Below are 16207 nucleotides of genomic sequence, written 5' to 3'. Positions count from 1 at the left end.
TCAAACAACATAATATATATATCTGTATACCCAACAAGATATGGAAATATCCAAAATAAGCCCCAAATTTTGGGGTTAGGGAGATTCGAACCTAAACCACCATGCATGCAAAGCCAAGGCCCAACCACCATGCCACTTGCACAACATTGTTATATGACAAACAACATAATATATATATCTGTATATGTCAACAAAATCTGGAATTTATTTTATATATTATGTCAACATGTATATATATATATATATATATATATATTATGTCAACATGTATATATATATATATATATATATATATATATTATATTATAATATATATATTGCCATAATATATAATATAATATATATATATATATATATATTATGTTATATGACAATATATATTATGTTATATATTGACACCCTTTTTTGTTATTGTATATATATATATATATATACATACATACATGTTGACATAATATATATATATATATATATATTATGTCAATATATATATTATAATATATATATATATATATATATATACACATACATACATGTTGACATAATATATAAAATATATATAATATACAATATAATATATATATATATATATATAATATACAATATATATATATATATATATATATATATATACACATATACATGTTGACATAATATATAAAATAAATCTCAGATTTTGTTGACATATACAGATATATATATTATGTTGTTTGTCATATAACAATGTTGTGCAAGTGGCATGGTGGTTGGGCCTTGGCTTTGCATGCATGGTGGTCTAGGTTCGGATCTCCCTAACCCCAAAATTTGGGGCTTATTTTGGATATTTCCATATCTTGTTGGGTATACAGATATATATATTATGTTGTTTGACATGTATTAATGTTGTGCAAGTGGCATGGTGGTTGGGACTTTTGCTTTGCATGCAAGGGGGTCTGGGTTCGAATCTCCCTAACCCCAAAATTTGGGGTTTATTTTAGATTTTTCCATATCTTGTTGGTTAGGGTCATTTTCGGTATTTTACTTTCATGTGGGTCCCACTTTTGCTGAGTTGGACTGCCACGTCAGCAGTTAACGGCTGAAATTGACGGAATCCCGACGAAGGGACTTATTGGATGAGAAAATGATATTACAGGGGTGTTTTTGATGAAATTGAAAGTCGAGGGACTGAATTGATGTTGGACTAAAACCACAGGGTACTAAACAGTAATTAGCCCTAAATTGAAATAGAGGAACAGATACCTGTCCCATTTTTTTCCTGTCCCAACTCTCCAGTAACTCCAACTTTTGACACATTTAACTGTTAAGTTAATTAAGTGGGGTCGAGTTTACCAATCTCAATCCCAACTATACTATGGTTGTTTCTGTGAATCTTGACCCGATTTTGTGGAGAAGGAAAGTTGATTGTGGCAGTTTATTTTTTTATTTTTTTAGGGTTTTATTCTTTAATTAGTTCGTGGTTAGGATTAATAAGTAGGGTTTTATTCTTTAATTAGTTCGTGGTTAGGATTAATAAGTCACTTCTCCCTTGAACGAGGGTTTGGGTGTTTTAGTGGAGTGTCGATGCCATTGGTTTGGTGTCTTGTTCGTATTGTTGTGCCATCTTTATGGCGTTTTCCCCGAGAACTATGTGTTCTATTGTCGGTGCTTTCTAGTTGTCAATGTGATGATGAATCGTCCTTGCAAGTGTTTTGGTTGTTTTGGAATAAGGTGTCGAAGAGGATGAAGCGGTTCATCTTAATGTTGGTGGCGGGGCTATATCTTTACACACGAGATTGGTCACTATCCATTGTAGCCCGGAGGTATGGACATAAAATTTGGTTAAGGGTTGGGCCCTTTTGGCTCATGGATGACATTTGTATTGACGGAACCACATCAGGTTCTACTATCAAGTATGTAGAAACTCTACTATCAAGTATCTAGAAACTCTATCAAACCGGAAAATTCCATCTAATTGGACCATGATATTGCACGAGTATTAACATAAAACTCCTAAAGAAAATTGACTTCATGGTTTTGCTTGAGTTAAAAAAAGCATCTGACTTTATTAAAGGGTATTTCTAAATATACCCAGCAAATGTCTATGTAAACCAAGCAAATTTTTTACACCCACCAAAACTATAAAATCTAACTACACCCAACAGCTTTTCCAACAATACCCTTATGTTGTTTAAAGAAATTGGAATGTAGAGAGATTATAGATAGAATTAGGAGAATAGTTGTGCATGTGTATTCATTGATAATAAGAGCCCTATATATAGGGATTACAGAGTACATAATCTTGGAGTACAAGGATTCCTATTCTAACTTGGAGTAGAAAATCTCTCCTATTACAACTATAGAACTAACCCTAGTTTGACAAGGCATATTAAAGTCAACATTCTTCAACACTCCCCCATGTGCCGCTCAAACTTGGTGATGACGCTTTGATCATTACCTCTTTAAAAACCTTGCTCGCGTAATAAAAACCATGTGGGAAAAAAAACAATCTCGAAGAGGAGAAAAGAGTACAACACGTCCTTCACTTTTTGAGATCAAACATGTAGACATCATACCTCCCCCTGATGTTAACATCTCCCCTTGATTACTACAATTATGGGAGTTCGGATAACTTTCTCAATCCGATGCTTTTCACATGTTTCTCGAAGGTGGATTTAGGTAACGACTTAGTAAATAAGTCCGCCACATTATTCTCTGATCGGATTTGATTCGCTTCAATCTTTAGGAGTGATTGTTGTTGTTGATTATAAAATAACTTAGGTGATATATGTTTGGTGTTGTTGCCTTTGATGAAACATAACTTCATTTGTTCAATACAAGCTGCATTATCCTCATAAATGCATGTAGGTTCATCTGTTGTAGACTTCAAACCACAAGTTCCTCGAATATGTCTAATTACAGACCTTAGCCATATGCATTCAAGCACAGCTTCTGTAGATCAATAATCTCTGCATGATTCAAGGAAGTAGCAACAAGGGTCTGTTTTGTAGACCTCTAAGATATCGCGGTGCTTTCCATGGTAAAGCCATAACCTGTTTGAGAGAGACCTTTGTGCGGGTCAGAGAGGTACCCTGCATCAACAAAACCCATCAAAACATCACCGTCATTTTGATGGAGGGGAGGAGGGTAGCCGGCGACCATACTTTGGACGGCGCCATTTTGGCTAATGAGGTTCGATCTCATTCTTCTGTCAATCCTCTTCTTTCTATAGGGATAAAATAAGCTCATATCAATCATACCTGTTAAGTATCGAAAGATTGTCTTTACACCAATCTAATGGCGGTATGTTGGCCCATAGGTATGTCTAGCTAACAAGTTTACTGCAAATGAGATGTCCGGTCTTGTGCATTGAGCTAAGTACAATAATGCATCTATTGCACTTAGATAGGGCACTTCGGCCTCCAATAATTCTTCGTTCTCATCCTTTGGACAGAATGGATATTTTCCAGGCTCAAGACTATGGCCAATCATGGGAGTACTCACAGGCTTTGCTTTATCTTCATTAAAGCGCCTTAGTAATTTCTGAGTATATGCTGACTGATGGATAAAAACCCATTACTATGGTGCTCGAGTTCTAGTCCAAGACAAAGCCGTGTTTCCCAAGATCTTTCATCTCAAATTAAGATTTTAAGTACTTAGCAGTTTCTTTTAACTCATCTAGAGTTCCAATTAGGTTCATATCATCAACATAAACTGCTACAATTGTAAATTCAGAACTTGTCCTTTTAATGAACACGCATGGGCATATTTTGTTTTTAATATATTCCTTCCCAATCAAGTAGTCACTTAGACGGTTATACCACATATGTCCGGATTGTTTTAATCTATATAGTGAGCGTTTTAACTTTATAGAAAACGCGCTCTGTGGTTTAAAACCACTTGATTTGGATAATTGAAGTCCATCTGGAACCTTCATATATATTTTTGAATCTAGATCCCATAGAGATATGCTGTAACCACATCCATAAGCTGCATGTCAAGTTTTTCGGAAACTACCAAACTGACAAGGTAGCAGAAAGTTATAACGTCCATTACGGGAAAATATGTCTCCTCGTAGTTAATTCCAGGGCGTTGTGAGAAACCTTGAGCCACAAGGTGGGCTTTGTATCTAACAACCTCATTTTTCTCATTATGCTTTCTAACAGCGATCCATTTATGACCAACACGCTTTACACTTGGATGTGTTTGCATTATAGGCCCAAATACTTGTCTCTTTGCTAGTGAATCTAATTCAGCTTGGATCGCATCTTTCCATTTAGGCGAATCCGCTCTTTGTTGACATTCTTCAACTGAGCGAGGTTCGATATCATTATACTTTATAATTCCTTTTGCAACAGAATATGCAAAGACATCATCAATAGAAATAGAAGTTGTATTCATCATCTCATGTACATTAGTGTAATTCATGGAGATCTTTCTATTCTCTGGAATTGGTTCTGACATTGGAGCGTCCCCCAATGATGTCTCTTGGACATAATCATGATCTGAAATATTCTCATGAGACGGATTATTTATATCGATGATTAATGGATTATTTTGTGCCAAACTCACCTTCTTTCTTGGGCGAGAATCCATCGAATCTTTGGGCCTCTCTAGCTTCCTTGTAGGGAGCTCGAAACAAAAAAACAACAACAACAACGTTGTAGATACATATTTAATTGTTCAAGGGTGTTTTGCTTAAATTAAGGAGGTGCACTTAGCTTTTTATGTATTCAAAAAAGTGAATTGGAGGTTTAATAAATAAGAAAGGTCCAAATATTGATTTTGAAGGTCCAACTAGAACCAACCAATTGTCATTTGGTCCTTACTTTTTTTTTTTTTTTCTAGTGATAGTTAAATTTGTTAACACATGTTAAATTACCAATAAGAACACAAGAGAATGATTTTTTTTAAAAAAAATTTTTATTGACAAAAGGTACTATTTCAACTTAAGGAATGCTTTGGGATTTTATTTATGGTTTGCTTCTTAGTTAAGGAATGCTCCCAACTTATTATGGCATGATCAGGCCCTCTTGGTGTGTTGTTTTTCGCACAATGTTCAACCCACTTGTATCATTCTTGGGGAAATTCTTCTCACTTGAATCATCCTCGAGGAGATCCCTCCTCACTAAGTTCTTTTTTTTTAGGAGATTTCTCCTCATTTGATCCTCAAAGAGATCCTTCCTCACTAAGATCCTATCTTGAGGAAATTTTTCCTCACTTGAATCTCCCTCGAATAGATCCCTTCTCACTTGAATCGCTTTATATTAGATATCGCCTCACTTGAATCTCCCACGAGGAGATCCCTTCTCACTTAAACTACCATTGAGGAGATTTTTCTAACAGAGTCTCTTCCTAAAATTTTTCTTAAAAATTTCCACCCCTCACTGTGCTTTTCTTTGCAATTTTGCATGCATGGTATTTACTTCGTTGATCAAGTATCGAATAAGAGTTCGGATTTCATTTGCCATTGCAGCATCTGCCGCTCATCAACTTGAGGGTTATTCAAGTGTATACTACAATCTATAAATACTTACAATTGAGTATATTTTGGAAATTGAAGTAAGTAAATTAAAAATGTACCACAGAACTCTGATTTTAGATCAACAAACCCAGGGGTGGTAAATATAAGCAAACAGTTATGAGCTTAATTTAGTAATTGAGCAATTTCAGTTGGTTTACACAACCTATTCATCAATACATATATAAATTTGGCATTATCTATTGATTTTTTTTTTTTTTTGGAATGAAGAGCTGGTGTGGATGCCCTCAAGTACTCTTAATTAATGAAATCGTCGAATACAAGGGAAGACATTGAGCCTAAACCCCTGATTACAATTAGCATATAAAGAACATCCTGAAATAATTAATAACAAGAGTCTCTACCAAATAAATGTATTCAATCAGGCACCAACTATCAAAGAGTGCTCTACTAACTACTCTATTTGCTTTGATATAGCGGTGACATAATGGAAAAATAAATCAATATGTACCCAATTAGAATGTAGCATAATTACCATAAGCACAGCTTTCCTTTTATGTTGCTGCCGGAGGTTATATCCGATGACACTTATCTTCACCCTGTGGCTAGGTGGTAGCGACCATTTGACAAAGTAAGGAACTCGCAGCCTTATATTATATGATTTCATTAATCAAGGTTTGAGGGTAGCTGCACTGGCCCTCCTTTAAAAAAAAAGAAAAAAAAAAAAGAAAGCAGTTTGTTAATTAACACCATGTTTCTTAATAAGTTACTATTAATTATGTTCCAATGTTCCAAGTAAGATTTGTAACTCATGCTTGCAAGTATACGAAGGCAGACATTTGACATCAATTTTGAAATACCCCTATTACAAACTCAAAATCAGATAAGAAAGTACAACAAATGCAACTCAAAACTATATTTAGTCCTCATAGTTCTTCGGGTATTTGAGATATATGAGGTTTACCTTCATGTATCGATGGTAATGTTCTAAGTTGAGTATTCTCGAGCACATTTCAGATCCAATTGTTGAAATTTGACGTTCCTCAAATTGTCTCGAACTGACTTGACTAGCCAAAATACCAAATACCAGAAAGTGGCAAGTTTATACAGCCTGTTCTAAGGACAACTCGATCTCGGTAATTGAACATCTCAACATGTCTAAGAAAGATGGAAAAGTTGCACTCTCTTGAGTTTATGAGCAAAGCTTAGTTGTATGTGGGATGCTAAGAGGTCAACAATCTTAAACCCAAAATCGAAGTTGTTGTAATAGTAGCATTTCTCGTGTACACATAAAGCAAAGTTGCAATCATTCGAACAAAGACCCGTACCTAAGGAAATTTGCTGCATGCTTCCCACATTGGATAGGAGGAGGTGAGCGTCGTCATTTTGGTTGTTGGATTGGATGGTTTTTCCATGCCATGATTTGCATACTGCTCTGCATTTGTGTAAAGATTTGACAGGCAACCACTTCAGGAGAGGAGGCGTCTGAGATTTCCAGTGACATTGTGCTATAATATTTCAATGCAAGAGTTGGGGTTTTAGTTGCTGCTGGTTCTGAAGCCATGAAAGGCCGGGAGGGTTCATTGAATGAAATGCTTATGGTAGAAGTCAGGACTCTGTTTTTGGGAGTAAGTAACAGCCAATACCACAAAGTTTCTTGCATTTTTCTAAAGCTTGTACACTTGGCGAGTTTCTATTCGCTGGTTGTCTAATTTTCTCATGTAATTTAAGTTTGATAACTCAAATTTTAATTAAAAAACTCAAAAATTCAAAATGAAAAAAGTACTTGATCCGTACTTTCCACAATGAATACGTGACTATTTATTTTAGTGACATCTAGCGACGCAATGCAGAGCGTTGAGCCAACCAAGCACGACCATGGTCGCCGCTTCCCTACTCTCCATCGTTGTAGGCAAATTTGCTTGCCTTCGTTGGCAGTGCACAGGAGGAGGCCTCACGGCTTCCTTGTTCTTTGAGATGTTCGACTTTTTGAGGCAAAAGCTACCCCTTCCTTTCTCTCCTTCCATCTGATTTCGGTGTTGGCTATTCTTGCCGAGATGTGGATGCCCGTCTTGTTGGGTATAATTGCTCCAAGAATTTTATGGGATCCAGGGGTGGTGGCATGGATTCTGGTTGGCTTCTGGGTTGGAGAACTCCAATGGCTATGGTGGCTGCGCTGGATCGAGACAACCTTGATGCAGACGGCGCCGACGTCATCGCTAGTTTGGCTGGTCAGTTTCTAGGTTGATCTGCTATTCCAGGGAGGCAGTTGGCTGTGGTTTTGTTGTGGGCAGACGACGGTGGTCAATGGCAGCCATTTGGAAGCCATGAGTTGGTGTGCTAGGTGCCCAGATCAAACTTGGCTAAGGAGTTGGGCTGCTGCTAGGCCCAAGTTAGGGATCATATGTTAGGCTTCACTTCTCCAGGAATTTGAATTTCGGACCCAGGAGGTTAGCCCTAAGGATAAGGGCAAAGGAAAGCCGCTCTATGCTTTCTTTCTTCAGTACCTAGCATTTGAAGCTTCAAGTCTGTTGCTATTTAAGTTTAGTTTCTCTAATTGTATATCAATTGAGATCTCTAGGCGATTAGGGTTCCTCTAGTAAGGATTTAGGTAGTGTTGGATTTGCCTTCATATGGCTAGGTCTAAATATTGTGCTCACTTTGTTCACAGTGAAGGTTACCTATCATGTGTTTGGTAGCTTAGACCATCTAGGTTTTAGGTGTAAGACAGCATATGATGTACGTGCCTTCTGCCATGGATAAGTTAATAAAATTATCTCTTTCTAAAAAAAAAATTATTTTAGTGACATAATCAGTTTTCTTGTACTTATTTAAACTTTTTCTAGTTCGACCCTTCACGATGACATAATAGTTGTTGTATGAAAATGTACCAAAATCATTGATAGACCGAATTTTAATGTAACGGGCAAGACAGAATATAAAAATATTTTAAAATATCATATTTTATTTTTTCCCTGAAAGTTTTACGGTACATTGATTATTGCAGGTGCTTACTCTTCTTCTCGTACGCCTCATGGTTTGTGAGATTGCTTTGTGATTGTTGTTGTCTGTTCAGTGTATCCATTTTTTTTAATTTTTTGTGTGAACTAGACTTTGCTTTGAGTTGTTTGTGAGATAGTTGCTTGGGTATTGTAATATTTATATGAAACATACTCTGCTTGTATCATGAACTTACACTTCCTGCACTACTAAAAAGAATTGTAATTGCTTCGCTTTTTTACTTCAGCAACAGTTGTTGTTGCAATTGAGACCCTATTACTACGGAAAATGTTCCGTCGAGATTAAGTCTTGTTATTTGCCACGGAAAATCTTTACCGTAGTGACTTTGTAATCAATTGAGACGAATTTTTGTCTTGCTTTCGTAAAATTTATTTATATATGTATTTTACAAAAAAAAAAGAAAAAAAAAAAGATCATACAACGGAAACAGCCCGTGGCAAACTGTTGAGACTGCACCGACTAAGCTACTTTATAATTACCTCTTTATTTTGTTGAAATGCTAAGGACATCCATTTTGTCAGCCATCTAGAATAGCCACCTACCTTATTATCAAGGACCCCCTTCTCTGTTTATATGCTTTATTGCAATCCATTTTGGACTATCAGAGAAATATAACTATGTTTTGATATTATTGCATCTTCCTTTTCTGCTCTTTAGTTTCTGTATCCCATCACAAACACATGAACGTCACTGTATTACATTTGGCACCAGCCCAATTATTTTTTCCTCTGTTTTTTTTTTTTTTTTTCTTTTGGCCAAATTTTCTACCAACAAAACAACACGCGCCGGGCGTATCGTACGCCCAGACGCACCCAACAAAACATCCCTAATTCATTTTCCCTCTTTTTCCCAAACATCACCTCTCTCTCGCCCAAGCTTTGCAGCTCCTCGAACTGGAACCTACCGCCGACACCGACGAGCTCCTCCGCCGACTTTGAAGAGGTCCGCTTACCGGAACCTACCACTGAGACCGACAAGCTCCTCTTTTCCGTCGAACAGCTCCTCCTTTACCAAATAAACCGTAACAACAGCTCTCTCACCCCAGACACAATAAACCCCGATCAATTATATAAGGTAAATTCTATTGTTCTTTCCATTTGTCTCTGGTGAATATTAATATTTATAATCTTAGTTTAGTTTCAGTTTCATAATTGAGCTCTGGTAATTCTTGGGGAACAGTTGGTTGTATATGAGAGGTCAATATTTAGATTGGGAGTTCAATTTTGATATGAAACTAATTGGGCTTTGTTTCAAATTTGAGCACCAGTGGCCAATTCTCCTCGATAATCTTCATGTCTAATAAATAGATGGATATCTTTCTCATAGACATCGATACATTGACTAGTTTGAGGTTGAGCTTGATTTGATGGGGTTGGAACTTGACCTTTACAATTTGGGGTTTCTTCTTGCATGCTACTTAAATTAATGATGCATCAGATTATAAATTGAAGTGTTCTTCTGGATTTTATAGGGCTACTTCTACTAATGATATCAAGTTAACTAGAGCTCAGCAGTAGACTGAAATAATAGAGATCAGAATAACTAAATAAACTGCCTGACTACGCTTTAGGAGCTTAGTCTGGCTTGACTCCTATAAAAGGAGGCTAGGGCTTTCCTGCCATATAAAATGTAAAAGTTATTTCATTGTAATACCACTGTGACTCTTCTTCTCTGTTTTGTTTGACTCAACAATCTCATCGATAAATTTTTACAATCTTGAATTTTAATCAATAGGTCCAGTTTAATTGTTGTGGCATTGGGATGAGAAGTTTTTGGTGTTAGTTACCTTTAAGTGCAAACATGTCAACTGTACTAGTACCGCTCAAGTAGAAATTCTCCGCTGTTTATGAAGAGCAATATTTCAACAGTTTCTGCTTATACAAAATCTTACAGTAAGTTGTACTAGTGTTTCCCTAGTACTAGTGCTTCAACAGTTTCCCTATTATGGCTTGCAGACTAACTTATAAATTTGTAATTATGAACTCTGTTTTAGATCAAACACTTTGCAATACTATTCACTGGCAACACATTTAGCACATATGAGTTACTTTTCCACATGATTTTCACCTGACAGCTGTGGCACTGAGGCCAGCTGTAGTAATAGGTAGCTCAGAGTTATCTCCCAGTGAACGATGTTGTGAGCCTATACCCTTACACCATTATATATAAATGAAATCAAGTGGCTACAACTCTTCTGCTTTTCTATCACACTGACTACTGAGATTGTTGAAGTGTTGAGTTTAATATAGTGAGGATTAGAATATTAAACAAATTGAGTATAGTAACCAATTAAGTCAGAGCTAGTCCTAGAATTCAACCCTTCATAGTAGCATTGCAACTAGACACTAGAAGAGCCTTGCTAGAGGGTTAGCATATACATGGTTATCTTGATCATGATCTGTGAACCAAACTGCTAAATATGAACAAGCAGCTAGTACCTAATAGTTGTGATCTCCTAACATAAATTCATAACATATCCAGTTGCTTTTCCAATTAGCAGTTTCTACTTTTTGTCCTGGACAGCAAGACTTCAATCTATAGAGAGGTTTCTGTTACTCTGATGGATGAAGTTTAATCAACTTCTCTCGAGACTTAACCATGGCCAACTTATAATCTATAGTGAAATTGTGCAACCTAGCTATATATATAGTTGTACAATTGCTTTAGTTGTATACCAACAGAAAGACTATATCTTGCTACCTTACACTGTGATCCCGAAAATGTCAAGAGGGAATCTAGAACAAAAATGAAAGCAACCCACAAAAAATTGTAATTGTAATTTATTGCACAAGACATGATGAGCAGAACTAACTTCAGTTATAGTACAACTGTACCAGTTATTTGAGTTTTACATCAACAGAAATACTACTTATTATACCTTAAATTGCTGGCACTATAATAATACATTTATACACCAAATAACTAGAAACTAGTGGAAATGCAAGACTGTCAATTTTGGAGAAGGGATTTAGTTGTTACTTGTTAAACCCCTTTTTTATTTCAGCCACTTCTAGTTATGAAAACCTGCCAACTCATTGATGGTTATTGTGCCTAACGGCTCAGAGAGGCTAGTCCGGGTCCTAGTGGATGATAGTTCTTTCGCCACATAATGCATGGTGGGTCGTGAATCGGGATTAGTGCTGGTGCAGGCCAAGGCCATCGTTGCCAAGGAAACCACTCGCACTGCTAATTGACTTGAAGGAGACCGAAGTCGCTGGTCTAGCAAATCCTTCAAAAGCATATCTCCATTTTCCGATAGAGAATTCAGTAGCTCTCCTGGATGCCTTCCCATCATGATTTCTAATGCCACCACTCCAAAGCTGTATACATCACACTTCTCTGTCACGTGCATTGTGAATGCGAGCTCTGCATGCTCGTTAAAATAACAAAATCAACCAACATTTTCCCATCATATGCGTACATAGAACACTAATGCTATTGGGTGAGTATAAACATCTGCGTAAATAAAATACAAAGTTTATAAGTTTATTGAATGACTGATACCTGGAGCCATGTAGCCATAAGACCCCGCTACAGCAGTCCAGTTTGAGGAATCTGAGCTCAATAGTCTTGCTATTCCAAAGTCAGATAGGCGTGGCACGAAAGCTCGATCTAGTAATATGTTGCTCAAAGTTATGTCGCGGTGAATGATTGGGTGAGAGCAATCATTATGCAAGTGAGAAATAGCATGAGCTATTCCTTGCACAACTTTCACCCTCGTGCCCCACCCAAGTACTTCTGCTTCCCCCTCCACTCCATACAATACCATTTTCAAACTGCCTCTCTCTGCATATTCATACACCAAGTGCAAGCACCCCTTCCAGGAGCAGAACCCATAAAGTTTTATTACATTTTTGTGCTTCACTTCTGTCAAAGTTCTTATCTCATTCTCAAAACTCTTGCGATTCAATTCTGCAATGTCGTCATTAGAATGTTCTGACATATTCAATTTCTTAACTGCAACGACTTTGCCTCTGTCCAATACAGCCTTGTAGACACTTCCAAAACCTCCTCTTCCAATGAGGTACTTTTCATCAAAGTTCTCGGTGGCAGTGATGATTTCAGAAAATGTCAGTTTACCATGTCTTCCCCAAATAATTGAATCAAAACTTTTAGACACCTTAGGATGATCGATTTCTCCAAGCTTTGATTTCTTGCAGAACTTAAGGATTACAGCAGATATGGTCACCATCAGCAATATAGCAAAAATGGGAACAAGGACGCCAACAAGAATTTTCTTGTTGGACTTTACGGGACCCGAAGTGCATGGAGTTAGTCCCTCTGTTTCACCACACAAACCACTATTTCCAATGAAAGCATTAATCGGAAGCTTCTTTTGGAAAATGCCACCAGTTGGGATTGGACCTGTCAAGTTGTTGTAAGAAAAATCAATGCCGACAAGACTAACCATTCTGGAAAATGTTGATGAGATATTCCCGGAGAGTTGGTTATGCGAGACATTAAGAATCTCCAGCATTATAAGCTTGGCAAGGTTCAACGGTAGTGATCCCGAGAACGAATTGCTGCTTAAGTCCAACAGATACCGCAGGTGTAGATTACCAATCTCCTCAGGTATTCCACCTGATAATTTGTTGTGGCTTGTGTTCAAGCTTGTTAACCTCTGAAACGTTCCAGGGTCGACTGGTAATACCCCTGTAAAATTATTATCAGACAAATCAAGAAGCTCGAGCTTAGTCAATTTGCCTAAAACATGAGGGAAAGTTCCCGTCAAGTGGTTCCTGCTGAGATTAAGAGTAAACAACAAGCTTAGATTCCCAATGGAAACTGGAAATTCCCCACTGAATTCATTAGAGCTTAGAGTCAGACACTGCAACTGTGTCAACTGGCCAAGCTCAGGTGGGATTTGACCAGAAATTCTATTTCCGTCCATTTTCATATCCGTGATGTTTTTGCATTCTCCCCATTGTGGCGAGAGTTGACCAACGAACTTGTTCTGACTTAGATATATTACTTTGAGGCTAGGATGAACACCAAATGCGTTGGTAATCTCCCCGGTGAATTGGTTCTCATCAAGCCGCACTCTTGTTAATGCAGTACAATTTCTCAAGCACCCAGGTAATGGCCCTGTGAAGTCGTTGAACTGCACTGAGAATATCTGCAAGGCAAATCCACTACACAAGTCTGGCGGCAACTCTCCAGAGAAGCTGTTCTCCGCGAAGTTAACAACTGTCAAGTTAGGACTATACTTCCCGAAATCACTGGGAACGGTCCCCGAAAACCTATTAATTAAAACAGAAAACCCCTCTAGTTTTCTAAGGAGAGAAATAGTTTTTGGCAACTTCCCCTGAAGTTGGTTTCTGCTGACATCAAATTTAACCATGGAACTCATGTTTCCAATCTCTGGCGGGATTGTGCCACGGAGGTTATTGGAGAAAAGCTGTACACTTTGAAGATTAGTGAGATTCCAGAATGCCATAGGAATAGGCCCGGAGAGCTGGTTTCCCGACAGATCCAAACTTGTCATAGCTTGCAAGTTTCCTATCTCTGAGGGAATTGGGCCGGTGAAATTATTTTTGTACAGAAAGAGGATATTAAGATTTGTCAATAGGCCAATTTCTGCTGGAATGTTGCCACTGAAGCTATTGTTTTGGAATTGAATAGAGGCTATTGCAGTCCAATTGGAAACCAGAGAAGGCAAGATTGGCCCAGTAAATTGATTATCAGATAAACCCAAATTCACCAAGTCGGTCAATTTTGACAAGGACAGAGGCAATTCCCCACTGAGTTTGTTCACAGCCAAGGCCAAGAAAGTGAGGTTGGTACATGAACCAAGCTCAGAAGGGATTGAAGAGTTTAATGAATTTGCTGAAAAATCAAGGTGCTGAAGCTCCTTGAGTTGGCCTATGGAGGATGGGATTTTCCCTTCAAGGGAATTGTTAAGCACTTCAAAAATTTCCAGACCAGATAACAGACCTATGTCTTCAGGAATTGGACCACTAAAGTCGTTCAATCCCAAATAAAGGTGTTTGAGGTTGGGAAAGTTATATGGCATTGGCCCTTGGAATTGGTTACTGGTGAGATTGAGATATTCAAGCTTGACCAGATTGGTAAATACCACTTCTGGTATTTGGCCAGTCAAAGCATTGTGAGACAAATCTAGGAATGTCAAGTTCCTACATTCAGATATAAATTCTGGAAATTTTGAGTCTAGTTTGTTCATAGAAAGATCAAGGAAAGTCAACACAGGAAAGCCTGAAAATTTAGACCAATCGGCAGGCTCTAAGTAGTTACTTCCAAGAAGCAGATATTGTACCTTTTTGAGATTGCCCATCTCCACAGGAACTTCCTGTGCAAAAAGATTGTTGCCCAAATCCAAAGTTGTGAGGTTGGTGAGGTTGCCAATGGCAGATGGTATAGGCCCTGAGAAATTGTTGCCATTGAGGTTGAAATGGGTGAGATTGAGAAACTTGTCGAAGTTGAACTGCGTTAGAGTTGCAGTGATGTTGAAGTTTGCAAGGTGAATTTCAGAAACTGTTTTGGTATTGCAGTCGCAGACAATGGCAGTCCAATTGCACACCTTTGTGAGCGACCATGAATTCAGAGAAGGTGGTGAAGAAGTAAAGCTGTTCTTCCATTTTAGGAGAGCTTCAGCTTGTATTATTTGTGATGACGTGGCCTCCAATGGAAGCAAAAAGAGCAAGAAAATATGGAGGAGGAGGAGACGCAGAGTAGTCTCCTGAGCTGCTTTCATGATGTTGTGCTCTATCCAATAAAGCTGCATAGAAGAAGGAATCTACACCAGGAGCTTATAGATTTTGAAATAAGAGGCTGATTTTGGGAGTTCTGTGAATAGTTTTGAAGAGACTTAAAATGACGTGGGAAATTCATTTAATAGGTCAGTCCCGCTTGACCTGCCGTTTTTGTTTTTGAAAGCAATTGTAAGTTTGTAACTCCACTTATGAGAGTGCCCCGTGTTCCACACTTTTCATGTTTTTAACCTTCTCAATTTGTTAGCCGCCAGTAAGACCAGAAATTCCTGACCGACAACTGATATCACTTTGCATCAGTTAACTGGTCCTTTGCATCAATTAATTGGTCCCGTAGGTGAGTCGTGGCTTGTTATTAGCTGGTCTAATTAACATCGCAGAGGTTATGAGTTTAAATTTCAATAACATAACGAGAGGAGTGGGGTGAAAAAAAATTGTCGCTCAGAAAATAAATAAATAAATATTAAAAAAGAAAAGTTTCCACGTACCTTAATTTAGTCAAGAAAGTGGCCACGTACAAACTTTTTTTATAATGGTTTTCTAGTTAATAGGTCTTTAATGATTACCCATTTAGAGCATCTCCAACAGTGATAGCTATCTTGATAGCTAAAAGTAGCTAAAATTGGAATATAGCTAGTTGAATATTGAGTTATGCTCCAGCAAATACCTAAATCTCAAGTTAAATTTAACTTTTAGTTAAATTCTCTCTCCTCTCTAGCTAAATATAGCTAGGTCTTTTAGCTAAAGCTAAATTTAGCTTTTGTTTAGCTAGTCTGCTGGAGATCAAACTTAGTCTAAAACTAGTTAAATTTCAAATTTTTTTTGAAATAAGTATTCTGTTGGAGATGCTCTTAATTCATTTAAATTGAAATAGAGGAGATGACCACCTATCCCATTTTTTTCTGTCCCAACTCTGTCACATCACTCCAAATCCTTCATTCCATTTTGTGGGAGTTAGATCTAAATCGGTAGGACCTTTACTGAATTATTAATGGCAATA

The 16207-nt window shown here is 37.5% G+C and overlaps 1 protein-coding gene across 1 annotated transcript; it reads right to left on the bottom strand.

Annotated features, from left to right (window-relative positions):
- Positions 1 to 11260: 11260 nt before the first annotated feature.
- LOC112169856 (probable leucine-rich repeat receptor-like protein kinase At1g35710) lies at positions 11261 to 15388 on the bottom strand. The gene is made up of 2 exons (XM_024306919.2): positions 11984 to 15388; positions 11261 to 11845 (listed from the first exon to the last, which is right to left on the bottom strand). The coding sequence occupies exons 1-2, from the start codon at positions 15219 to 15221 to the stop codon at positions 11490 to 11492; spliced, it is 3594 nt and encodes a 1197-aa protein (XP_024162687.1). The 5' UTR covers positions 15222 to 15388; the 3' UTR covers positions 11261 to 11489.
- Between the last annotated feature and the right edge of the window lie 819 nt (positions 15389 to 16207).

Source organism: Rosa chinensis, chromosome 6 (assembly GCF_002994745.2).
Source record: "Rosa chinensis cultivar Old Blush chromosome 6, RchiOBHm-V2, whole genome shotgun sequence".
NCBI classification, from domain to species: domain Eukaryota; kingdom Viridiplantae; phylum Streptophyta; class Magnoliopsida; order Rosales; family Rosaceae; genus Rosa; species Rosa chinensis.
This window is presented reverse-complemented; position numbering and strand designations above follow the sequence as displayed.